General features: G+C 63.5%; 1 protein-coding gene and 1 long non-coding RNA gene across 5 annotated transcripts; one reads left to right on the top strand and one right to left on the bottom strand.

Moving 5' to 3' along the window:
* Positions 1 to 8: 8 nt before the first annotated feature.
* Positions 9 to 11,416, top strand: CHRNA4 (cholinergic receptor nicotinic alpha 4 subunit). Of its 4 annotated transcripts, XR_005213066.1 has the most exons (6): positions 26 to 116; positions 2,642 to 2,686; positions 2,906 to 3,015; positions 6,825 to 8,034; positions 10,885 to 11,008; positions 11,089 to 11,196. XR_005213066.1 is itself a non-coding variant. In XM_037811551.1 (5 exons), the coding sequence occupies exons 2-5, from the start codon at positions 2,657 to 2,659 to the stop codon at positions 11,212 to 11,214; spliced, it is 1,476 nt and encodes a 491-aa protein (XP_037667479.1). In that variant the 5' UTR covers positions 9 to 116; positions 2,642 to 2,656; the 3' UTR covers positions 11,215 to 11,416. The 4 variants fall into 4 exon arrangements, 3 of the variants coding, with proteins under 3 accessions (XP_037667479.1, XP_037667477.1, XP_037667478.1); XM_037811551.1 differs by lacking the exon at positions 10,885 to 11,008 and having other exon boundaries at positions 9 to 116; positions 11,089 to 11,416; XM_037811549.1 differs by lacking the exons at positions 10,885 to 11,008; positions 11,089 to 11,196 and adding an exon at positions 9,762 to 9,876.
* A 4,050-nt stretch (positions 11,417 to 15,466) lies between these two features.
* Positions 15,467 to 21,397, bottom strand: LOC119515788. Its single transcript, XR_005213145.1, has 3 exons — positions 19,986 to 21,397; positions 17,698 to 17,872; positions 15,467 to 15,875 (listed from the first exon to the last, which is right to left on the bottom strand). It is a non-coding gene; the product is annotated as an uncharacterized LOC119515788 (long non-coding RNA).
* Between the last annotated feature and the right edge of the window lie 2,423 nt (positions 21,398 to 23,820).

The following is a 23,820-nucleotide window of genomic DNA, read 5'->3' as shown; positions in this document are numbered from 1 at the left end:
AGCGGCTGCTGAAGAAGCTCTTTTCCGGCTACAACAAGTGGTCTCGGCCCGTGGCCAACATCTCGGACGTGGTCCTCGTCGGCTTCGGCCTGTCTATCGCGCAGCTCATTGACGTGGTGGGTGCTGCGGGGTGGGGCGGGGGCCGTGGGGAGGCTGCACCGTGCCTGGAGGTGGCCTGGGGGCCCGGAGAGCTTCTGGGGACGAGCAGAGGACCCCTGTCCACATCTCCCCTCCACACAGCAGCGTGTCCCTGGCCGGGGCTGCTGGGCCTGACCGTTGACCAGTTGGCTCTGGCCGCACCTGAGCCGGGGCCTCCACGGCGCACAACGTCCCTTGACGGAGAGGCTGGGGTCCGTGTTTCCAGCCCCAGCCCCTGCCCCTTCCTCCCTCTCAACACAGAAAATGCCGAGAGGCTGGATTCCTGGGGCAGTTGAGACTGTGGCCCTGGAGAGGGCGGAAAGCGCCGGCAGCTCGCCCCGTGGGAGGCACAGGCCAGTGTGGGGCTGTCCACGGCGGGGTTGTGTGGAGGGCCGGCCCCTGCAGTGCCCGGCAGCCCCTCTGCAAGGCGGGGTCCAGGGTTCCCCGGGCCTAGTGCTGGCAGCAGTGGCAGGGGCTCCCCAGCCAGTGGGTCCTGTCCTAGCCCTGCCCAGAGCCAGACCCCCAGTCTCCCCTTAGGTGGCTGGAATGGGGCCTTGGGTCCTGCCTGTGAACTGCCCCGGCTGGAGCTCTGCTAGAGACAATGCGAGCTGTCCGGGCCTCACAGGCCCTGCTGACATTTGCAAACACTGGCCAGGCTGCAAAGTGGGGCCTGGCAGAGGCCCAGGGTTCCGGGTCTGCTGCGGCACATCCCCTCCTCCCTGAGCCCCCTCTGCTCCCCACACTGCCACATCACCCCCAGCTTTCCCGGGAGAAGACACCCAGAGCATGTCCAGCTCCGAGACTCCGAGGCCCTTGGCCAACCCACACAGGCACGGGAGGTGCTCCCGGCTCTGCTGTCTGCCCTGGAACTGGCTAATGACACACACACCCGCATGCACACACCCATGAGTACAGGCATGCACGCCTGCTCACCTGTGAGCACATGAACAGGACCACACATACACATACAGGTGCACACCTGTGTACCACACTGTATGCGTGCACACACACTGACACGCGTGCCAATGCAGGTGTGCCCACCGTGCTGAGCACCCACTGTCCCCAGGCCCTTGGCACGCCGGGGTTGGTTGGTGCTGACGGCGTCCCCGGGCAGGTCCCTCCTGTGGCCACAGCAGAGAAGATGGGGTGAGGGGGTGGCCCTGGCCGGAGCTCTCGTGCAGTGGATGCCTGGGTGGGGGGAGCCCAGAGGGTGGGCTCTCCCTGGGACTCAGGAGCCCGAGGCCGGCGGGAGACTGAGGAGGCCCCCCCGACCCGGCCCGCACCATGTCCGTAAGGGGAAGGGCTGCTCTGTCCATTCCATCCAGCAGCTCAGACACTGAGGGTCTGTGTCTGGGGGGTGCTGGAACCTGGGGGCATCCCAGAGTTTCCCGGCCAGGACGGTGCCGGGTGTCTGCGCTGTGCACCCGAGAGCACGTGGACATCGAGGCCCCCTGGAGCCTGGGGCAGAGCAGGGACGGGGAATGGCCGTCTCCTCCCAAGCAGGACAGCTCTCCTGGGGTCCCGGCCCCTCTGCCCTCAGGCCCCTCCAGGGCGGCGCCAGCTCTGGGGTGGGGACAGGTCCAAGGGCTGCCGAGCGGCACCGTCCCCGGGGGGGCCGTGCCCTGGGTCTGAGCCCTGCAGGGTCCTTTCCCTGCTCCGCCGTCGCGTGGGTTTCCTGGGCTGAGTCGGGGCTCCTGGTGCATCTGTTCACCCTGATCTGGGGGATGGTGGCCCCCATTCCTGGAGGGCCAAGCCCCCAGACCCTGCCTCTCCACCCCGCGTCCTGAGGAGCCACCACGGGTTGGCCTGGGCTCATCCCCCGGCCCTGGACCAGGGGGACCAAAGGTCGGGGGGGCTGCAGACCCCAGAGGCCAGCATTTGGCTCAGACTGAGCAGGGCGTGGGGAACAGCGGAGGGGGCGTCCTGCCCCCCACAGACCCCTGCGCCCTGCACAGGGCCTGGCACTCTTTACTGGAAGGTTCCAAACTTGTCTGAAGCCTGGCTGCCCCCAAGGATGGGTCTTAAATGACTCGTGCCTCAGTGGGATTTGGACGGGCTCAGCCGATAGGATGGGGTGTGAAGGGCCAGGGTCCAGACAGCAGGTGGCAGGGGGCTGGGGGCACCAGAGGGCACGATTCACCCCGCGGCCGGTAAACCTATGCACGGTGACCTGGGGCTACCCCTGCCCACCTCCCTCAGGGGCCCAAGCCACTGGCCTGTCCACTCCGGGTTGCAGAGTGGCCTTAGACTCCTCTGTCCCTGCCTCTGTGCTTGGGGCAGAGGGTTCTCATGTCCCAGGTCCCCGTGGGGCCTCAGCCTGGGCTTGGTTGCCTCCAAGGACAAGGAGCTCACTCCTTCCTGAGGTAGCCTGTCCACCGGGCACAGCCCTGACCCTCATAAATGCCGTGCCCTGGGCTGGGACAGAGAATAGAGACTCTCACGGCCAGCGAAGGCCGCCTGGCACCAAGGGGGATCATGACGTCCCTTCCCGTTTGTGTCCTAGGATGAGAAGAACCAGATGATGACAACGAACGTGTGGGTGAAGCAGGTGGGTGGGAGGGGTGACACATCCCCCACCGCCAACCTCTGTGGTCTTATCCCTCCTGACCCCCTGCCTCCCCCGGCCCCCTGTGGTTTCCTCTCTCCCTCCCCACCTCCCCTCACCCCGCTGGGTTTTCTCGTCTCCCCTGCATCCCACCGCCTCCCTCGCCCACTCTGATTTTCTCATCCTCCTGGCTCCCCCCACCCCTGGCTGCCGGGGACACAGGAGTGGCACGATTATAAGCTGCGCTGGGACCCCGCAGACTACGACAATGTGACCTCCATCCGCATCCCCTCAGAGCTCATCTGGCGGCCAGACATCGTCCTCTACAACAAGTGAGTGTCCCGGGAGGTCAGGGCCGCGTCTGGGCCCCACACACGTGAGCGGAACACAGGGGGAGCACGGAGGTTTGAGGACGGTGGGTGCCTGCAGGGCCACCAGGGGCTGAGGGCAGTGCAGGGGGGGCTCAAGTGCAGCCCCGTGCACCTGGGCAGGAGCTCCGTCCATCCTGACATGGACTCTGTCCATCCTGGCATGGGCTCTGTCCATCCTGGCTTGGGTTTCATCTGTCCTGCTTGGGTTCTGTCTATCCTGGTGTGGGTTCTGTCCGTCTTGCACACAGCCTCTGTCTGTCCTGGTATGGGCTCCACCTGTCCTGACATGGGTTCCATCCATCCTGCATGGGTTCTGTCCATCCTGGCATGGGCTCTGTCCGTCCTGCACAGCCAGCCCGACCTGGGCCTCAGCCTCCCCCGAGTCACACTCTGTGACCCACCAGCTCGGGTGCCTCGGAATGGGCCCCCGCCCCATGCGCCCCACACGTGCCTTATTCACTTCACGTTCTGGAGGAAAAGCAGACACGTGGGCGCTCTCGGGAGGGGGAGGCAGCTGGCAGAGCCACCTTCTCTGCCCTAGCCTCGTGCCCGCGTCCCCTGCCTTTTCACCTTCACTCCCATCCCTCCCCGACCCGTCCCGTGGCTGTGCTCCGTGGATGTCACCTCCAAGTCCCCGAGCTCCAGCCCATCACATTTCCTGGGCAAGCAAAGCTCTGGGCCCAGCCAGGCCCGGCCACCAGTCTCCAGGGACGCCGAGCTGATGTCTGAGCACGTAGCTGGCTTTGAGGGCCTACGAGCAGGGCTGCTTCCAGGAACAGCCAGGCAGACAGTGGCCTCCGAAGAGCTGGCCTCCTCAAGCCCGTCCTTCCCTGGGCCTTCTGGGGTCGCCCAGCCCAGGGATCCCCCGACATTTCCCAGTCCCTGGGTCACTGCCCCCCTAACCCAAACCCACTGATACCAGCTCTTGATGTCGTGGCTGGGGCCTCTGCCAGCAGGGGTTCCCGCAGTGTATACAGGAGGCGCCAACCAAAGCTCTCGTTTCCTGCTGGTCCCACAGTCTGCCCGCAGCCCTCTGCCACCCACCACCAACCCCCAAAGGGCTCCTGCACAAAGGCCCGTCCCCCGGGAGCTTGGCCTGACCTAGAACATATTCCTGTCGATTGAGACAGAGCAGGCTCGTCTCCAGCTTAACCGATCCCAACGATGGCAGCGCGGACAGCCGGGCGTGCAGGGGCTCAGAGAAGCTTATCTGGGGGATACCCTGGGGGGCAGGTCAGTGGGGTGAGGGGTGGCGGCTGGCCCTGTGCTCTTGGAAACGGCCAGCGTGCGCCACGCGCTTTCTGGGGTCCACTTCCCAAATCCCCCCCCTTTCCTGGAATCTGGCACCAGATCCACCTGGGGAGCCTGTCCATGTCACCCCTTGAGGGACCCCCAGGAGCACTGAGGCCCGGGTCCACTGAGCCTTGCAGAGAAGCAGCTTTGGGATCTGGGACCGGCTCCCGGACAGTGGCTCGGGAGGGCGGGGTCCACAGTCTCCCCAACACCCCTGTCTCTCCTCTGAGGCCGTGGAAACTCGCGGCACGGCCCAGCTGCTCCCGACGGGGTGCTCAGCCAGGGTGGGGTTGGTGCCTGGTGCTCTGGGGCTGGTGAGCGTGGAATGGGCGACAGCAGAGGCTGGGGGCACAGCCGCCCGGGCCTCACGTACTCATTGACGGGGACCGCGAAGGCCCTGCAGGATTCCGCTGAGCAGGGACACGTGGCCACGTAGGGGTGTCTACTGCGCCTCGAAGGCGACGGAGAGAAACGGGGCAGAGGGAGCAGCAGGTGCGAGGAGCGAGCGCACTCAGCGGCGTGTGCGGAGCCAGTGTGCCCTGCCCGGGCCCCCGCCCTGCCTCGAGCACCTGTCCTGCCCCAGGTGCCCACCCCGAGTCCCCGCCCTGAGCCCCCACCCTGGGTGCCCACCCAAAGCCCCCGCCCCGAGCCCCCACCCCTTGCCGCCTCCCAGGGCCGCCCCCTGTTGCCAGGGCCTCCGTTCTGCACCCTCATTGGAATGCACCGTGAGAGTTCGGTTTTGTCAGCCTCTTTCCAGCTGCAGTGAAACCTCTGAGCCAAGGCGGGGTTCAGGGTGGCCGGTGGGCCGGGTCTGGCTGGCCCCAGCGGAGGCAGCGTGGGTGTGGGGACTAAGGCTTCGGGGAATTGGAAGGCAGCCAGGCCGGGCTGGAGCAGGGAAAGGCACAGAGGCTCAGGGTACAGGTGGGGGCCCTGGGGAGCAGGGCTGACGTCCCAGAGGCTGGAGTGGGACCCAATGGTGGGCGTGGAGGTGGGGAAGAGGGGTCAGGTGGGGGTGGGATGTGGGGGTGCGGCTGGGCCACCGAAGGACCTGAATGCTGAGCTTTGTGGTCTCGGCGTGACCCTGGGCAGAGGCTGCCCCCAGGGCCGGGCAGGGTGGTCGCTGGATTTGGGTGTAGGAGGTGTTGGTGGATGACCGTTGAGCTCAGGGTGCAGCCACCAGGCCAGAGGTGGGGTGCGAAAGGGAGTGGAGGGTGGGAGGTGCCGGCAGCGGGGCCCTGCCGAGGGGAGGGCATCCCCGAGAGGCTGGGTGCCTCCGGCTCGGGACTGCAGTGAGTGGGGGGTGCTGGCGTCCCCGGTGTTCCAGGGCCTGCACAATGCACACCAGCTGTGGCTGCAGAGAGCTTATTATGTGTGCAGTGGAGGTCCCCATCGGGGTTTTGGGGTGGAGCTGCCCAGAGGGTCCCCACCCCCACAATCAGAGGGAATGGACTGGATGGGGCAGTAGGGAAACTGAGGCCTCCATGGGCGGCATGGTAGCCAGGTCGCACATGATGCTGGGGGGTCCGGGCTTGTCCTCTGGCTCCAGGGGAGAGAGGGGCCCTGTGGGGGCCATTTGGCCATGTCCCCATGTCCCCACCAGCTTGGGGCTGCTTTGGCCCCAGAATGGCCCCGGGGCAGCCCCTCGCCTCCCACCCACCCTGGCCCCCGAGTGAGGTGGGGTGCAGAGCTGTCTGTCAGGACGTGGGCTCAGGAGTCAGTGGCCCAGCTTCACATCCCCACCCTGGCATCCTTGGTGGCCTGGGCTTGGGTCTTTGCTCCTGTGACGTCCTGTAGGCCTCAGTTTCCCCATCTGTGCAGGACGTCGCTGAGCCGACTGAAAAGATGTGTGGAGGGGCTCAGCACCCCCGGCACGGCCACCGGCCATGAGCTGCCCTCTCCGCTCTCCTGTCTGGGCTCCAGCAGGGGCCCCACCTGGAGTTTGGGCCCAGACCCCGAGGGGCAGGGGCACCTTGTGAGGTCTCCTGGTGGGTTGAGGAGGAAGGGGCCGGCAGCGGTTGGTTCCTATCCATGGCCCTCAGCATGACTGTGGGTGCCAGGAGCAGCCGTCCGGGTGGCAGCTCAGGAGCTGGTGGCACAGCTTCATGTCCCCACCCTGGCATCCTTGGTGGCCTGGGCTTGGGCCTCCTTGTCCTGCGGAGGAGCCTGGACCCCCACTTTGAGGTCAGGAATGTGGGGAGGGGCTGCTACCTGTGCCCACATGCCCTCCCCACCAGGCAGGACTGCATCCTGCTTGGACCCCCAACCGCTGGCCCTGGTACCCTCGAGGCTTCCTGCCCGCCCCCCTCAGTGCTCACCACTTGTAGAGGATGAGAAAGGGTGGTGGGGGGACCCCTCGAGTGACGGCGATCTCCACATCAGCCTTCGGGTGGCCCCAGGGGTCCTGGGGGGGGCGTGTTTCTTGCCTGCAGGCATCCTGGGGGGGGGTCCTCACCGCCTGCTTCTGTCTCCCCTCCCAGCGCGGACGGGGACTTCACGGTGACGCACCTGACGAAAGCCCACCTGTTCCACGACGGGCGGGTGCGCTGGGCGCCCCCGGCTATCTACAAGAGCTCCTGCAGCATCGACGTCACCTTCTTCCCCTTCGACCAGCAGAACTGCACCATGAAGTTTGGGTCCTGGACCTACGACAAGGCCCGGATCGACCTGGTGAGCCTGCAGGGCCACGTGGACCAGCTCGACTACTGGGAGAGCGGCGAGTGGGTGCTGGTGGCCGCCGTGGGCCGCTACAGCACCCGGAAGTACGCGTGCTGCGCCGAGGTCTACCCCGACATCACCTACTCGTTCGTCATCCGCCGCCTGCCCCTCTTCTACACCGTCAACCTGCTGGTGCCCTGCCTGCTCGTGTCCTGCCTCGCCGTGCTCGTCTTCTACCTGCCGTCCGACTGCGGCGAGAAGGTCACGCTCTGCATCTCGGTGCTGCTCTCGCTCACCGTCTTCCTGCTGCTCATCACCGAGATCATCCCGCCCACCTCGCTGGTAGTGCCGCTCGTCGGCGAGTACCTGCTCTTCACGCTGCTCTTCGTCACGCTCTCCATCGTCATCACCGTCTTCGTGCTCAACGTGCACCACCGCTCGCCGCGCACGCACCGCATGCCCGCCTGGGTGCGCCGGGCCTTCCTGGAGGCAGCGCCCCGTCTGCTGGGCATGCAGCGGCCGCCCGCGCCCCATGGCCACCGCTGCCGGCGCCTCGAGGCCGGGCCCCCGGGGACCCGCACCCTGCCACCCGCTGCCCACCCGGAGGGGCCGCTGCACAGCTCGCCCTCGGAGGCCCAGGGGTCCGGCCCCCCACCCTCGCCCCACAGCACCCAGACCCCAGGGCTCGCCCAGACCCGGTCCCTGAGCGCCCAGCAGGTGTCCGGTCCAGGCAGAGCCCAGGAGGGCAGCGTGCGGGGCCGGTCTCAGAGCGTCCAGTACTACGTCCCCCGAGATGACGCGTCCACCCAGGCCAGCGGACCCCTGGCCACACTCCTGTCTCCAGGCCGGCCCTCGCCATGCAGATGCCAGTGCAAGAAGGAGCCGGCAGCAGCGTCCCCGGATGCCGCGCTCAAAGCCCAAGGCGCCCGAGAGCCCCCGTGTCACCCGGCCCTGTCGCCGGCCCTGAGCCGGGCTGTGGAGGGCGTCCAGTACATCGCGGACCACCTGAGGGCCGAGGACGCGGACTTCTCGGTAAGTCCCTGCCCCGTGACTGCTCCAGCGGCGCTTCTGACCCGGGTGGATGCACCGTGCAGGTGACTGATCCGGAAGCCCAAGGCTCAGGGGCTGCTGGGCTGTGGGGAGCAGAGCGGGTTTCTCAGTGGCAGCCCCGGCCCTGAGCCTCCTTGGCTGAGCTGGGGCCAGAGACCCAGAGTGGGACGTGGATGGTGGATTGGGATGTCTCCCCATCAGGCTTCAGGGGAGCCTCCCAGGGCTGGCAGGGTGAGGGGCAGCTGCAGGCACCGTTTTCCAGGCTCGACACCCCACAAGGTCTGTCCCGGGGGTCACCTGGGGGGCTAGTACCAGCCACTGGGAATCTGCATCAGCTTTGAGGGTGCCCCTTGGAGTCTGCTTCCAGGGGAGCTCCTCCCTCAGGCTGCAGGGGTCCAGCAGCACCCCTCTTCATGGTGCTGGAGCCCCAGGCTCCTTCTAAACCAGGAAGAGCCTGGGATGCTCTTGGGGCTGGCGGAGGGGTGGCCTCAGGGGAGGGGAGGTGAGGGGCCCTGGGCGAGGAGTGGGTGGGAGCTGGGGGCTGGGGAAGGGGAGGGCTCTGGGGGTGGGCAGGGGAGGGGCGGGGCTGGGGGATCCTGGGGCCAGTGGGAGGGACTGAGGGAAGCCGAGGGGTGAGGCAGGCCGGGAGGGAGAAGGGAGCAGAACCGGGGCGTGGCCCTGTGCCTCCGGTCAGCCCCCCGTGGATTGTCCCCCGCTGGCAGGGCAGGGAGCCGGGAGGGAGCTGGGGAGACGGACAGTCCCACAGGCAAGCCTGGGAGCCCCGGGGCTGGTCCCACTCCTCGACGGCGCCCCCGGCCACCCCTCACTTGGCTTAGTCCTCACGATGGCCCCACGCGGCACCCAGGACCCCCCACCTGGGGACCCCCTCTCCACTGGCGCCGCCTCATGCTCTTGTCCCCTCCTCTTGGGCCTCTTCCCGTGTGGGTTCCCGAAAGGTGGGCAGAGGGTGGCTCGTGGCCAGGGCCAGCACCAGGAAGCCCGAGAAGTGAGCGGGCAATCCTCCTCGGCATCCTGAGGGGCTGGGAAGCCATCCTGAAGGTTTCTGGAGAGTTTCGGGGTCACCAAGCCCAGCTTGGAGGAGGCCAGCTCCGGTGCCCACTTGGCCATGAGCTCTCACTCATGACAAGGGAGCGGCTGAGAGCCAAGGAGGTGCGATGTGTGTCAGCCCCGGGACCCCTAGGCCTCCACAACCCCCCTCGGCCCCATGTCCCCTTGGCCCCGCAACCCCTCAGCCCCGTGCCCCTCGGCCCCCGCGTGCCCCTCTGTCCCCTGGCCCTCCTTGGCCCCTGCACATCTGGCCGCGGGGTCCGGTGCTGATGCTGATGCAGCACCAGGCTCTGGGGGCAAAGCCGACCTCGGGCGGCAGGAAGATTCCGGTCTGCCGCGTCTCCTCTCCGGATAGAGGGTGCGGGGTGCGGGGCCCGTCAGGGAAGCAAGGCCATGGGGGCCATGCCTCAGCTGCCCTGGGTCAGCGCCGCGGACCTGCTCGTTTAGAAGGGGCCCGGGTGGTCTCTGTAAATAACACATGTGGCGGTTTCGGCTTCCAACCGCGCGGACACCTGTGATCGCTTAAAAAGACCAGAGCAGAAGTGCGGAGCCGTGTTGCGCCCCCTCGCGCCCCACGCTGCAGGCCACCCCCGGCCCCGCTGTGGACCCAGGCAGCCACTCTCCCCCGTCTCTCCACGCAGACGGCCCGCCCAGGACGCCCACCCGCAGCCGGCCCCACGGGCTCTGATTAAATCTGGGGTTATTCGGGGCCCTTCGAGCAACTGGCACCTCAGCATGGGAGGGTCTCCAGGACAGGGCATCTCCACCCCAGCCTGGGACCGAACGCTGTGCCCCACCAAGCCCTGCCCTGTCTCAGGTGGGGCCAGAGCCCCTGCTCCTGGGGATCACCCGGGGGAGGTGACGGGTCGCCCGGCCTCGGCCCTGTGCTTCCCCACGGTGGCCCCGGCAGCAGCACGGGGAGGGAACCGGGGTGAGGTGGGGTGGCCTGGGCTTGGTCCCGCTCCATGTACAGACGTGTACCTGTGCCTGTGTCCAGCCTGGAAAGGGTCCTGCCCCTTCGGGGTAGACTGAGGGTGTCTGGGTCGCTGCAGGGAAGGCGTGAGGAGGTGGGGACCAGGCACAGCCTCCCCGTCTTGCTGTCACCACCTATCCCCCAGTCTTGCGCCATCTTGTCCCATACCCGTCTGTGGAGCCGCCTCCCCGGGCCCCCCTGCCCCTGACGGGACCCTGCTCGCGGAGCCCAGGGCTGTGCCGTGTTGCACGTGGCTCCGACCTCCAGGCTTCTCGGGACGGAGCTGAGACCCCACTGAGTGCCGCTGGCTGGAGGCAGCCTCTGGCCAGGAGGGGGGTCCTTCTGCCGCCCCTGTAGTTGGCCTGGGGCGGGGAGGACAGGAGCAGGGGACAGTCGCCCAAGGCCACCACTGCGGCATCGTGTGCCATGGGCCCAGGGCTGGGGCCCCTGCCGTCAGCATGCGACTGGCCCTCGCCCTGCGCCGCCAGGGGCTGGGGGCGTCCCCCCTCGGGGCCTCGCTTTCCCCATCTGCAAAGTGGGGGGGGCTCGATGGTCCCCACGTGTCCCCCCCACTTCAACAGACTGAGGGCACATCTCGACCCGGACACACTGGGACCCCGTCCCGGGACCCTGGCTCCTGAAGGGGCCGAGCCCCAGACAGAGCCCGTGTTGAGGCTCCACAGACCCCGCCAGGCCTGCCCTCCACCCGCCTCCCCCGGGAGCTCCGAGAGAGGCGCTGACTCCTCTGCGGCCAAACGCATTGCTCTGTGACCCTCCTCTCTGTCACCCAGTGCAGGTGGGTGGCAGGTGTGCCCCTGTGACTGGTGACCTTGGGGGACAAGGGCAGGAAGTGGAGGACCTGCTCCTTGCAGCTCCAGGTCCTAGAAGGTTCTCTGGCTGTCTGCGAGGCTCGAGGTCAGTGTGGCCAGGTGACCCTCATTGACCTTGAGGCCCGAGGACAGTGGGGCTGGTGACCCTGCTCTCTGTGTCTGCAGGTGAAGGAGGACTGGAAGTATGTGGCCATGGTCATTGACCGCATCTTCCTCTGGATCTTCGTCATTGTCTGCCTGCTGGGGACGGCCGGCCTCTTCCTGCCCCCCTGGCTGGCCGGCATGATCTAAGGACGGTCCGGGGAGCTGGGCGTGGTCACCACCGCAGGACATCGTGGCTCAAGTCTGGACTCCCGGCTCTGCAGGGTCACACCATCTGCTGAATTACCCCCCTCCATCTGCTGTATCTATTTAAATCAGCCTCCGGGTGCAGGAGCTGGTGCCGGCTCGGTGCCTGCCCAGGAGAGGGCAGCTGGGCTGGGGAAGGACAGCGGGCTGGCAAATGTCTGTTCTTATCTGCAAGGCAGCGCTCCGGGCTGGGTCTCATTAAAGTTTACCAGCACATGGTGTGGTGTCATCTTCCTGCCCAGTTGCTCTCGCAGCAGATGCCCAGGGGCTGTGCCAGCGGGCCCGAGGGGCTGTGAGGGTTTGTCCCCTTCCAGTCCCAAAATGCCCCTATGGGGCCCAGGGGGCCCGGGCATCTGAGTTGGGGGCCTGGACCCTCCCCCGGGGGCCTCAGCTTCTCCCAGGGCTTGGAGTGCCCTGCAAGGCCCCGAGATCTGTTCACTTTGACCCTGCAGAGGCAACACTTGAATCTAACTTGCCAGGAGCGGGTCTGGGCAGAGCCTTATTTCTGTCTGGGGAGAGTCAAGAGAGGCCTGAAGAATGGGAGTGGGGGGGCTGTGGATTTGGGGAGCCCTCGGGCTTTCGGCCCAGCCTCCCGGCCTCAGGCTCCCCCAATCCCCTTGACCACGGGACCAGCAGGGCCGCGGAGGCCTCCCGCGCCCCAGTGGGGGTCCAAGGTGTGGACATGGCCCCGGGGCTCAGTGTCAGCCACCCTCCCGGAGCCCCAGGCAGCCCCTCACTCTGGGCGGGACTCCTGGCTGTAAGTGGGGTGGGTGAGCGTGTGCTGCCCCAGCTCCCATGATTCCCCCAACCCTCAGTCTCCAAGTGCCTGGGGGAGGGGAGGGGGCGCAGGAGGATCCTCCTGGGGGAGGAAGGCTGCCTGGCTGGCAGCTACCAAGGGAGTGGGATTTCCCCCGAGGGCCGGTCCAAGTCCCGCCTCTCCGTAGGCCCCGCCCCCCAGTCAATCAGGGCGAGGCGGACCCAGTTCTGCGCCCCCGCCCACGTCAGTCAGGCCCCTCCCAGCCGGGCCGGGCCTCGGGCAGCTCCGATCCCGAGCCCTCGGGAGGATTAAAGGAAAACTTGACCCCAGTTCACGGCCGGGCACAGACTCTGGGTCCCTGGGGCGGCCGCGGCTGTAGTTCCACCTGCTGGTCCCGGGCAGCGGCGCTGGAGGGCGCAGGGGGCGCGGCCAGGGCTGTGGGCGCAGGGGGCGCGGTCTGTGGGCGCAGGGGGCGCGGCCAGGGGCTGTGGGCGCAGGGGGCGCGGGCTGTGGGCGCAGGGGGCGCGGCCGGGGCTGTGGGCGCAGGGGGCGCGGTCTGTGGGCGCAGGGGGCGCGGCCAGGGGCTGTGGGCGCAGGGGGCGCGGTCTGTGGGCGCAGGGGGCGCGGCCGGGGCTGTGGGCGCAGGGGGCGCGGGCTGTGGGCGCAGGGGGCGCGGCCGGGGCTGTGGGCGCAGGGGGCGCGGTCTGTGGGCGCAGGGGGCGCGGCCGGGGCTGTGGGCGCAGGGGGCGCGGTCTGTGGGCGCAGGGGGCGCGGCGGGGGCTGGACGGTGCAGGGGGCGCGGCGGGGGCTGGAGGGCTCCGCAGACCTCCTCTCCCCCTGCCCCAAGTGTGGGAGCCCCTGCGGGCAGACCCGTCTCCAAACCGGAACCCTTTGGCCGCCCCTCCCGGGGGGCACCTGTGAAAACGCCGACCTGAGTCGGAGGCCCGAACCCCGGCACCCGCCCCCAGCCCGCCCCGGGCCCGGAGCTCCTGGGAACTCGGGGAGCCCCAGGTGGGCGCGCTGGCGGGTGGACGGCCACCAGGCAGTGAAACGCCTGGTCCCGCGGCCGGGTGGAGCTGGCAGGCGGGCGCGGCAGCCACCGCGGTCTTTTCTGGGTCAGCGAAGGCGCGACAGCCGCGATGCGCAGCCGGGCAGCCCCCGCCCCTCCCGACCGCTTCGCTGTGGGTGGGCTCCTTTCCCTTGCGCATTTAAAAAAAATGTTTTTTCAGAAAAGCCACCCGAGAATAAATAAATAAATAAATAAATCACCCCTTCTTCCACCACGGCAAACTAACCATCACCTCTCTTTTGGCATATTTGCTTCCAGTGTTTTTTTTTGTTTTGTTTTGTTTTTTTTTAATTGGAGAAGTTGTAGGTTAACAGAAAAATCATGTGGAAAATCCAGAGTTCTGGTATACTCCCCTTGCATTGGTGTGGTACATTTAGTACAATTGATGAAAGAACATTATTAATTACAGTCCATGGTTTACGTTAGGGTTCACTGTGCTGCCAGTCCTAGTGGTACATACACAACCTAGTTTCCCCTTTTAACCACATGCACGTTAATTACGTTCGCAGCCTTGTGCTGCCACCACCACTAACCGTCCAGTGTTTTTTGTTTCTGACTCAGTGAGCTGTAATAAACGCTCCAGTAACCATGACCCCACCCGCTATCCAGGTGGCCGCCACCCAGAAAGGACCCCCCAGCCCCTCTGGGCAGCCCGTCCCGGCTGAGGCTCCTGACCGAGACCAGCGTTGCCTGTCATTGACCTTGGCGCACACGGTCACACAGCTTGTGCCTTTTTTGCCTCTCCCACTTAGTAAGATGTTGCTGGGGTTTATCCACACTGCTGCGGCGCCCGTTCATTCCCAACGCAGAGTGGTGTTCTGTTGTCCGGATGAGCTCTGTCACCGCCGTTTGGCACCACCCGGCATGGACGTGGGTCGTTTCCAGTTTTCCGTTGTGGTGAACCAAGCTGCTGAGGCCATGTGTGCACAGACCACGGTGTGAAGTAGGTGCTCCTTTCTCTTGGGTGAGCACCTAGCTGTGGGATTGCTGGGTCACTTATGTTTATATCTAACTGCCAAACAGTTTTCCAAAGTGTTGTCCAATTTTGCATTCCCACCAGAAACGTGTGAGATTTCCGATCCCTCCACAGGCCAAACTGCTCCTCGATAAATTAAGTTTCGTTGGCACACGCCACGCCCATTCCCGCGCACACGCAGCTATTTCAACACAGCAGCATTGCTGCGAGGTCTACACAGCAGGAAAGTGTTTACTCTCCAGCCCTTTACGGAAAGGCTTGCCTGGTCTACACTCACAGTACGTGTTCATATTTATGTATATCAATAACAAGAAATTTTAAGGAGCAACTTGCCTTCGCTACGTGCTCTCTGTGCTTGTTATTTTTTGTCATAGTCTCATCTACTTTAATCTATGCACTGTCTGCAACACGTGAAATTGATTTCTTGACACACAGTTTGAAGGACTTTGCTTAGGATTTTACACCTCGGAGAGGATAGCTCAGGCAAGGGGCCTGTGTTCAGTTTAGGAGATAATGCCAAGCGCTTTCACGTGGCTGTACCGGCTTATGCTCCTGTCGTCAGTATATAGAAGTTTCCGCGGCTCCAGATCCTGGCTGACCTTTCTTGGTATTTGCCAACCTCGCTGGGCTTGGATCTTCAGCTGCACAGCTCGATGCGCTTGCTCTCACGAAGCGAGCACCCCCGAGCCCCTCCTGCCCGTCCAGTCCCTGCCCGCCCCAGGACGTAGCCCAGCCCTGTCGATCACCCCGTGCCCCACCTCACCGATGGAAGTACAGGCTTCCCTTGAGTCCTCATCTGCCACGTGCAGCTGTGGTTTGTTGCACTGCTCGGTAGGGTTCCGCTGTGCGGCTGCACCGTGACTCACGTATCCGCTTTCCTGGTGATGGCCGTGTGCGGTCGCAGTTGATTCGTCTGGGGGGGGGGTGGCGGCCGGTTGCTAAATCCTAGGCTCTCAGGATTGCTTGGAGGGTACCGGCGGCGGGGGCTCTTTCCTGGAGGAGAGGGCGAGGCGGGGGACTTGGCCAGGTCCCCGGCGGGGTGGCGTGCAAAGTATGGAGGGCGGCGAGAAAGGAACAGGCGGGACACGTTTCTTTTTAGGGTGAAGAAACCAAGAGAGTTTATTAGGGGAGAGTACAAGCTTATATCGGGCGTTTAGAGGGCGGGGTAGCTGTAGAGGTTAAAGGCTTGGATTGCTTCTGAGAGGGCGTGGAGGTTGATTGAAAAGGGGCGAGAGTTGCTCCGGTAACGGTGTCTAGCAACAATGTATGCGCACTGGTGGTAATGGGAGTTGCACTGGCAACGGGGAGTGTCCGGGCAAGATAAGGGGGTGGGGAAAAGGCGGTTCCCTCCGGCAAGCCTCCCCTAACAGTGTTATTTTGGGTGAGGAAACGGGGCCTGCCTCCGGCCTCACTTTCCCAGGCCCGGGGGGCTGCGGAGGGCGCTGTCGCCCGTGCCCACCACCCTCCCCAGGGGCTGATCAGGTCCCCCAGCCCAGGCCCGCCAAGTTGAAGCACGTGATCAGTGTCCCGCAGCCGTGTGGCTTGTTTGCAGCTCGGGGTGGTGACGTGTGATGCTGCTGTGTAACATTTTGGTGCACGTCCATGTTTCTCTTGCTTACAGCTTGTTCGGTCGTAGGAAGTGCAGACACTCAGCTCCACGAGTCCCGTGACCAGTTTGCCAACATGGTTGTATCGACTTGGTGAGGGGCTGGGTGCTCCCCCCACACCATCGTCCCTTCATTCTTGCCGGTCCAGCGGGAATGCAGTTGTGTCTCTCTGCAGCTGAAGTCGCGTTTCTCTACCTAGTGATGAGTTTGGGTTTCTTATAAGCTATTCATGTTTCTTCTGTAAAATGCCTATTCATGTCTTGTCAAATTTTCCAATCTTTGTTATTGATTTCTAATTTAATTCCATTGTATTTGGAGAAATATTCTGCTTGGTTTCAATCCCTTAAAACTTGTGACACTTGTGCTTAGGCCCAGCACATGCGTTACACACGTTCTACCCGTGTTTCCACAGAAGAAACTTGATCTAGGCAGCTACGCTTGAAGGTTCTACATCCTGTTTTTATCCTCCTGATGGTTACTTAAGACCGACATCTATGTTTTTATCAAGAGATTAATTAACTGATTAAAAAAAAGAAGCTTCTGTCGTGCCTCCCCCTCCCAGGCAAGACAAGGCACAGAGCAGCCGCCCTGGAATAATCTAGACCCTCGGGTCTCAACTGCTGCATGATTCGTATGGGGCGAATCTGGTGCAAGTTCTGATTATTTCCCTCTTGGTGGAGAACTTCTGGTGGATCTGGTGTGATACGCTCCAAGGCTAGGTGGGCTTCAGAGTACGTTTGCGTCCCCCTCATTTAAGCGATAGTTGAACTGCATATAAAATTTGAGTGTTTTCCTCCCAGAATGTCGAGGCCATCATCCTACCCTCTCCTGGTCAGCCCGGGAGACACCCTTCTGTGGTTTGGCTGCGTGTTTTCCTCTGGGAAGCCTTTTTAGAATTTTCCTGTTGCCTTGGTCAGTCTAAGTGCATATTCTAAAAATCGATCCCCCCTGGCAGTTGGCCCTTTTAACCTGCGACCCTAAATCCTTCTCCATCTCTCAAATTTTCATTCCCACCCTCCACTTGCCACTCTTTCTTGCCTCTTGGAACCCCCATTATATGGGTGCTAACAATTGAAACCGCTTTAATTCCATTCCGCGAGACCCCTGGGAGACTTCCGAGACCTGAGTTTATAGGTCACAAGTGCTCTCAGCTGTGTTCGGTTTTTACTTATTCTTTTTTCTCCTCTTGTGTTATCCACATGCAGTATTTCCAGTTGACTTTTCTTTATGCCTGTTTCATAATCCTTGTTTCATGCTGTTGATCTGCTCCCCTGCCTCTTCGAAAATATGGTGATAATTTTAAATTAACAACCAAGGAGAACACAGATTCTTCTGGACCTGGTGTGGGCGTCTGGTTTGTCTCCCCTGGAGTCTCTGCTCCTCGATGTCTCATTTCCCCAAATCTGGATGATGGTGCTGTGTGCGTGTGAGTACACGTGTGTGTACATGGGAGTGTGTGCTATGTGCACATGAATGCACAAGTATGTTTACATGTGTGTGCTGTGGACGCACGAGTGCACTGTGCATGAGTGTGCACTGTATGCACTGAGTGCATGCATGTATGTACGTGTGAGTCTGTGCATGTACAGGTGGATGTGCTGTGTGCATGTGAACATGTGTGCTGTGTATGTGTGAGTGCACGTGTGTGTGTGAGTGCATGCATGTGTGTGTGCCATGTGCATGTGAGCGCACACTCATGTACGTGTGTGCTGTGTATGTGAGTGCATGCCTGTGTATGTGTGTGCTGTGTGTGTGTGAGTGCATGCATGTGTGAGTGCATGCACGTGTGTGTGCTGTGTGTGAGTGCATGCATGTGTGTGCTGTGTGCATGTGAGTGAACACTCGTGTACGTGTGTGTGTGCACATGTGCTCGTGCATGTATGTGTGCACAGAGATCTGGGGGGGGATAGTTAGTTGTCACGTAGCAGCTCTTTGTGGCCTGCTCTGTCTCTCTCCCCATCTCTCCCCTTCTCTCCCTCTCCCTCCGTCTTACTTGCACACACACACACACACTCACCCAGGACTGAGCCGCCGTCTGTGTCCTCCAGGGGTTCTCTCGGCTCCTCTGTGGGATCCTCAGATGTGTCAGCCTCCCTCTCCTTTCTTTGGCCTCTCCAAGGTGCCGCTTAGGTGTCAGGGCCAGGAGCCTCATTGGGTCACCATTTCCGCGGGAGTCTTTCTTGGGGACACTTCTAGAAATTTGTATTTGTAGACAATTTAATCTGGATCTACAGATTTGTTGGCATGACATGGCCCTTAGTTCCCTGTGGCTTTAAGCTTCTCTGCCCTGTCTGGGCCTTTCCTCTTTCCGTCCCTGACATCATCTGTGCCCACCCCCCTTTCTGAGACCACCTGACAGACGTTTGTCTCTGTGCTTTGGCAGGCGTGGGTAACTGCCTCCCAACATCCTTTCCATTTCCTGCCCAGGCAGAGCCTCTGAATTTTATCTGGACCACGGCTGCCCAGGAAAGACCACCCTTCCCACCCTGCAGCTGGGCCCGGCTGCATGGCTGATTTCTGGCCAAGGGGATGCCGGCCCAATGTGCAGAGCCTCTTGCAGGAAACACCAGTCAAGGCCCAAGGCCAGCCCTTCTCCCGCCTTCTTCCCCTGCCTGTTGGCCGGCACCGAGCCGCCTCCTGGACCCCAGGGGGACACTGCGTGTGGAGGCTTCTGGCCCCGGACGGGGAGGCTGCACCTCGGCCGCCAGCCCCTCTTCCACTGTGCAACTGAGAGGCACAGACCCCCGTCTTGTTCAAGCCACTCTATCCTGAGCCTGTGGCTTGAAGCCACGTCCAGCCCTGAACCGTGCACCCAATGTTTTGTTTGGAGTTGCAGGGTTGGTCATTAGACACAGGCAGTCTCTGCAAGGGGGGCCTGTGATAACACTGTGTTAGTTAAAATGAAGGCTTCCCAGCTGCCACAACCCCTGCCCCTTCCCCACGGGGACGTGATTTCTGGAGCAGCGGCAACCACTTGGTGACCAAGCAGAACGACCTGTGTGCCTGCACGTCTCCATCACGGCCCTCGAGACTTTCTACAGGAGGGGAAATGTCTCCTGGACGTGCTGCTGTGGTCAAGTTGTAAATAAATCAGTCACACATAGCCCTGAGAAATACACACTCCTGATGGGCTTATGTTCTACTATTCATCAATTCTTGGGTTGAAGATTTTCCTACTAATGGCATCTAAGGCTACAGATTGCCTCTGGGTACCACGTGGGCTGTGCCCAGAGGTGTTGTCGTATTGTCATTCTGCTCCACATGTGTCACCCTTTTGATTTGTCTCATAACGCCCAGACTATTGTGATGTGTGTCTGTTGGCATCTGAATGCGTGCTTGAACGCGTTTTGTTATCCTCTTTCTTTTTTTAGTTGTGATCACTGCATTGATTTGGAACAACTTTGATTCTGCAGAATTTGGAAGTTTCTTTGTGGACTAATTCACAGTCATTTTGGGCAGCTGTTCCACGCGTGTGAGAAGAATGCTTTCTCCACCGGGCCTGGAGTCCATGCTTGTCACGTGCGTGTGCACATCTGCTCTGTGGCCTGGCTGTTTGGGTGTCTCCCTGGGGAGCATGTGAACCCTCCCGCTGCGGGCTCTTCCCCGTCACCTGCCTCTGGGTGTGTGTGCACAGATGTGTACCACGGCTCCCAGTGCCTTGAGTGTGTGCACGTGTGCCATGGCTCCCGGTGCCCTTCAGCGTGAGTGCACACGCATATGTGTGTGTGCCGTGGCTCCATGGTCCCCAGTGCCGAGTGTGGGTGTGCGTGCGCGCGTGTGTGTGTGTGCCGCAGCTCCATGCCCTGGGCCTTGGCAGGTGACGGACGGCAGTGAGTGCCGCTGGCCCCGTGGTTCTGTCTGAGATGGGAGTGAGCCGCGGGCGCGTCACTGGGAGGAGGCGCTGCAGGCGGTGGTGGCAGTGGTGGCAGTGGTGGCGGGATCTGCCTGCCGGACCGTCCCTCCCCGCTGCCCTCTAGGCGCTGCCTCCACCTCCCGCCCTGGCCCACGCTGGCCCCGCCTCCACCAGCTGGACGCACCCGCATGGCTCAGCCCTGAGGCCTCCCCGGGACCCCTGCCCTGCCCGCTCAGACCTGCTGCTAGTCTTGGGTGCTGCCCTCTGGATGCCGGGCCCTGCCCACCCTGGAGCCGAGCCCCCTCCCCAAGGCCGAGCCCTGCCTGCACCCCTCTCTGAGCCAGCTGCAGCGGGTGCTCAGGGGCCTCCGTGGGGCTGGAGCTGCCAGGGCCTGCTCCTCCTGACATGCCGGGCAGCCTTGGGGACAGGGGCACGGGTGCAGGGACACCAACCTGCGAGGCTGGGGGGCTCCTGGCAGCCCCTGACCCGGGTGTCAGGCCGGCCGCACCCCACGTCCCTCTTCTCCGAGGGTCTGGGCTGAACGTGCCCAGGCGTTGCTGCAGGGACCACACGGCAGGAGTCGGTGTTTGCGGAGAAGCTGAGGCTCTGTGGGGTTGGGGCCGTTGTGGCATCTGGGGGTGAGGTGGGTCTCCAGGTCCTCAGGGAGGGGCCTCCTGAGGGGCAGGGCCGGGGTCATGGAGCCTCAGTTCACCCACCTGCTCTGGGTGGGACAGCAGAAACAGGGACAGGGAAGGGTGGGTGCAGCCCTGGCCACGCACCCCAAGGTGCAGCCTGAGCCCCACAAGCTGCCCTCCGCGTGTGCAGGGTCACGGTGCGCAGCAGGGACGCGGGTGCTGGGCCGGCGCCCTCAGGAAGCTCCAGGCAGCAGCTTCTGCTAAAATGCCGGGGCCGGGCCGGGCACGGAAGGCATCCCCGGGGAGCCCGCCTCTGCAGCCGGCTGCTCCTCCCGTGGCGCCCCGTGTGCCCCTCGGCTCCAGACTCAGTTCTGCTGCCAGCAGCCAAGGCTCCAGGGTCTGCCCAGGGTGAGGGGGCCACGGCCAGCTGCAGAGGGTGGGGTCCCGAAGAACCTGGGGCCAAGGACCCGTCCCTGAGCTGCCCGAGCACCACAAGTGCGTGGCCTCTGCTGTCTTGATTGATCTGTGACATGAAATCCGAGTTCTCTACGGCGTTCACATTTTAACCCAGAAAGCACCCGTGATCCATATCTGAGGACAACTGCAAGGGTGCTGGAGACGAGGGGGCGATAAAGCTGGGCTCGCTGTCGCCCCGGCCACCCAGCGTGGCCCCCCAAGTCCGCCCGTCCCCTCGGTCACACCGCGGCTCCCTCCACAGCCGCTCAGCACGAGGCCATGAGTCGGTGACCGGGCGTCCTCCGTGAAGGGCGCTGTCCCCGGTGCCTGCCGTCCCCAAGGCCTGCGCCTCTTGCTGCAGCGTCTGGCGGTGCCCTGTGGTGCCGTCGTCGCCGTCGGGTCAGGACGCCTTACGTCACTCGGCACGTCCCTCACCTGTTGTTATTCTGGGCGTTTGTCCTACAAACCTGCTTCCAGTCCCGCTGGTTGTGGCCGGAGCACGGGGCCGACGGTGCTTCTCGGGAGCTGGAGGCACTTCCGGGACCCTGGGGACCCCCCTCCAGCTCTGAGTTCTGTCCACGCCGACTCAGCTTCTGGAACGGTTGAGCTCCCCCTCCACGGCCGGCTTTGCTTCCCACGGATCGGGCCGCCTGGCTGGGTGTGCCGGTTTGGATGTACTGTGTCCCCCAAAGCTCCATGTTCTTTGATGCAGTCTTGTGGGGGCAGACGTATTCGTGATGATTAGATTGGAATCCTATGAGTGTCTCCATGGAGATGTGACTCAATCAACTGTGAGTGAAACGTTTGATTGGATAATTTCCATGGAGATGTAGAACCTGCCCATTCAGGGTGGGTGTTAATTGGATCACAGGAGTCGTATAAAGGGGTTCACAGACAGAAGGACTCAGAGCAACTGAGAGTGGCATTTTGAAGAGGAGCTGCAGCTAAGAGAGGACAAAGTGCCTCAAGAGCAACATTTTGGAGAGCGCCATTTTGAAATGTAACCTGGGAGCAAGCAGATGTCAGCCATGTGCCTTCCCAGCTAACAGAGGTTTTCCGGACGCCATTGGCCATCCTCCAGTGAAGGTACCTGATTGCTGATGTGTTACCTTGGACACTTTATGGCCTTAAGACTGTAACTGTGCAACCAAATAGCCCCCTTTATAAAAGCTGATCCATTTCTGGTGTTTTGCATGACGGGCAGCTTTAGCAAACCGGAACACTGGGTGTGTGTGCACGTTTGTGCCTGTTCTCTTGGGCGATTGTTCCTTTTGAGTGAGGACAAAAAGCTGAGGGAGCACCCTGGGGAGGCTGGTGGGTGTGCCAGGGAGGGGAGGGGGATGGCCCAGGGGACTCGAAGCAACAGAACATTTTATTCTCTCAGTCTGAAGCTCCCTCAGGGCCCGGGCAGCGTCCCCTGCCTCCTCCAGCTCCGGGCCCTCCCTGCAGCCCCTGCGCCTTCTGGGTGCTGCTCCCCGAGTGCCGGTCTCTTCCCCCTCCCAGGGACCCACTCATCAAGGGTGGCCTCACCTGCACCTGCGCACACCTGCTAGGACGCCGTTTCCAGGGAAGGTCCCATCCGCATCATCCACCCACTGAGGCCCCCTCAAGCCTCCCACCGAGCCTGCCCCTGTCGGGGTCCCAGCTGCCACCTCATCTTCCACGACCCTCGGGACACGTGTCGGGACACAACAACAGAAGCCACCTCTTGGCTGGCTTCTCGCACCCCTCACTCCCCTCTTCCCATGGCCCTGCCCTGTGGCCTCCAAATGATGGGGTGCCTCAGACCCAGTTCCTGGGACCCCCTGCCCACCTTCACTCCCCAGGTGGGGCCGGCCCGTGGTGTCACCTCAGCCTCTGCGATGGAGACACTCATGCTGCCCCCCGAGCCCCGGCCCCAGTCTGTCTGGTTGCTCCCTTCCCAGCCTGGCTACCCAGGGGCACCACCCAGGCCCCTGCCCCCGGTCGAGCCCCCCCCCATCTCCTCCAACAGCTCAGCCCGGGCTCAGGCCACGATGACGGTGCCTGCTCCCTGCCAGGGGTCCGACCAGAACTACCCGGCTCTGCTGGCTCCCACCACCTCCTGGCCCCAGTGGTCTCACCCACAGGCCAGCCGGACGGGTCACCTAAGACACACGGGTCCCGTCCGTTCCCTGCTCGGAACCCCCTCCCCGGGGGCTTCTGGTGCTCTTGGGAGACAGGGCCGACGTCCCCCCCTGGCACCCACCCTGAGGCTGCCACACTGACCCTTGTGCCCCCCACTCTGTGCTGGGCACCCCTGTCCTGGCTCTGGCCCCCCTGCCGTTCTGGGGTCGCCGAGCGCGGCCCTGCCCCACAGCCTTCGCACCCACTGAGCCCGCGGCCCGGAAGCTCTTCCTTCCCTGCAGCCTTCGCACGCTCCCTCCTCGCTGTCACCCAAAAGCCCCCGCTGCCACCGCACCTAACGGGGTCCCCACAGCTTTCTTCACGGAGTCTGTACCAGCCACCCCCTCAGCACTGCACCGACCCAGCCACCGGCCTGGCAGGGTCTCGGGTGTGTGGATGGGGACGGCCGGGGTGCTCGCTGTGGGGTGGCCGGTCAGAGGGAGGAGGGGGCTGAGGGGGTTGGCTGGGCAAGGAGTGACAGATCCCTGGGGCCCCAACATGAAGGTGAGCCTGACATCAGGACTTTGGAGCTGCTGCAGGCCACCCGGGAGCACAGGACCTCTGGCCCGAGGTGGGCCGCCCCGACTCCGGAGCCCACCCCACCCTGGGGGTCCGAGGCTGAGGAGTGCCGGCGTGGGGTTGGCCGGGGGCTGGGGGTGCTGCCCACAGGGGCAGCAGGACAGAGGGGCAGCAGGAGGCTGAGGGCCAGAGGGAACTGGGGGCCAGCAGGTGAGATGCAGTCACAGGTGGGGTCAGGCCCAGGTACTCGGTTCTCCTGAGGGACGGGGCTCTCTGCCCCAAGGGCCTCTCCCAGCAGGGGAACCTGGAACCCGGGGGCCCCAGATGGGGGTGGGGGTGGCCGGGATGCCCCCTGCCCTCCTCACTGCAGAAGCACCCACCTCGCTTTGGTGAGGGATCGGGTTTATCTTAACTTGGAAACGGTACAGAGGAGGGTTTTCCAGCGTCTGACCCTCCCTCCAGCCACCCTCTCCCTCCTCCTTCTGCCCCTTGGGGCTTCTTTCCAGGGTTCTTGACACGCGTCTGCTCTTGG

Source organism: Choloepus didactylus, chromosome 19 (genome assembly GCF_015220235.1).
Source record: "Choloepus didactylus isolate mChoDid1 chromosome 19, mChoDid1.pri, whole genome shotgun sequence".
NCBI lineage: Eukaryota > Metazoa > Chordata > Mammalia > Pilosa > Megalonychidae > Choloepus > Choloepus didactylus.
This window is presented reverse-complemented; position numbering and strand designations above follow the sequence as displayed.

What these genes read in the sequence shown, in the direction of transcription:
- CHRNA4 (XM_037811551.1), top strand. Translation starts at nt 2,657, where the DNA reads ATGATGACAACGAACGTGTGGGTGAAGCAG. An exon ending in CGAACGTGTGGGTGAAGCAG is followed by an intron (nt 2,687 to 2,905) that starts GTGGGTGGGAGG and finishes CCGGGGACACAG; the next exon opens with GAGTGGCACGATTATAAGCT. An exon ending in CCGAGGACGCGGACTTCTCG is followed by an intron (nt 8,035 to 11,088) that starts GTAAGTCCCTGC and finishes CTGTGTCTGCAG; the next exon opens with GTGAAGGAGGACTGGAAGTA.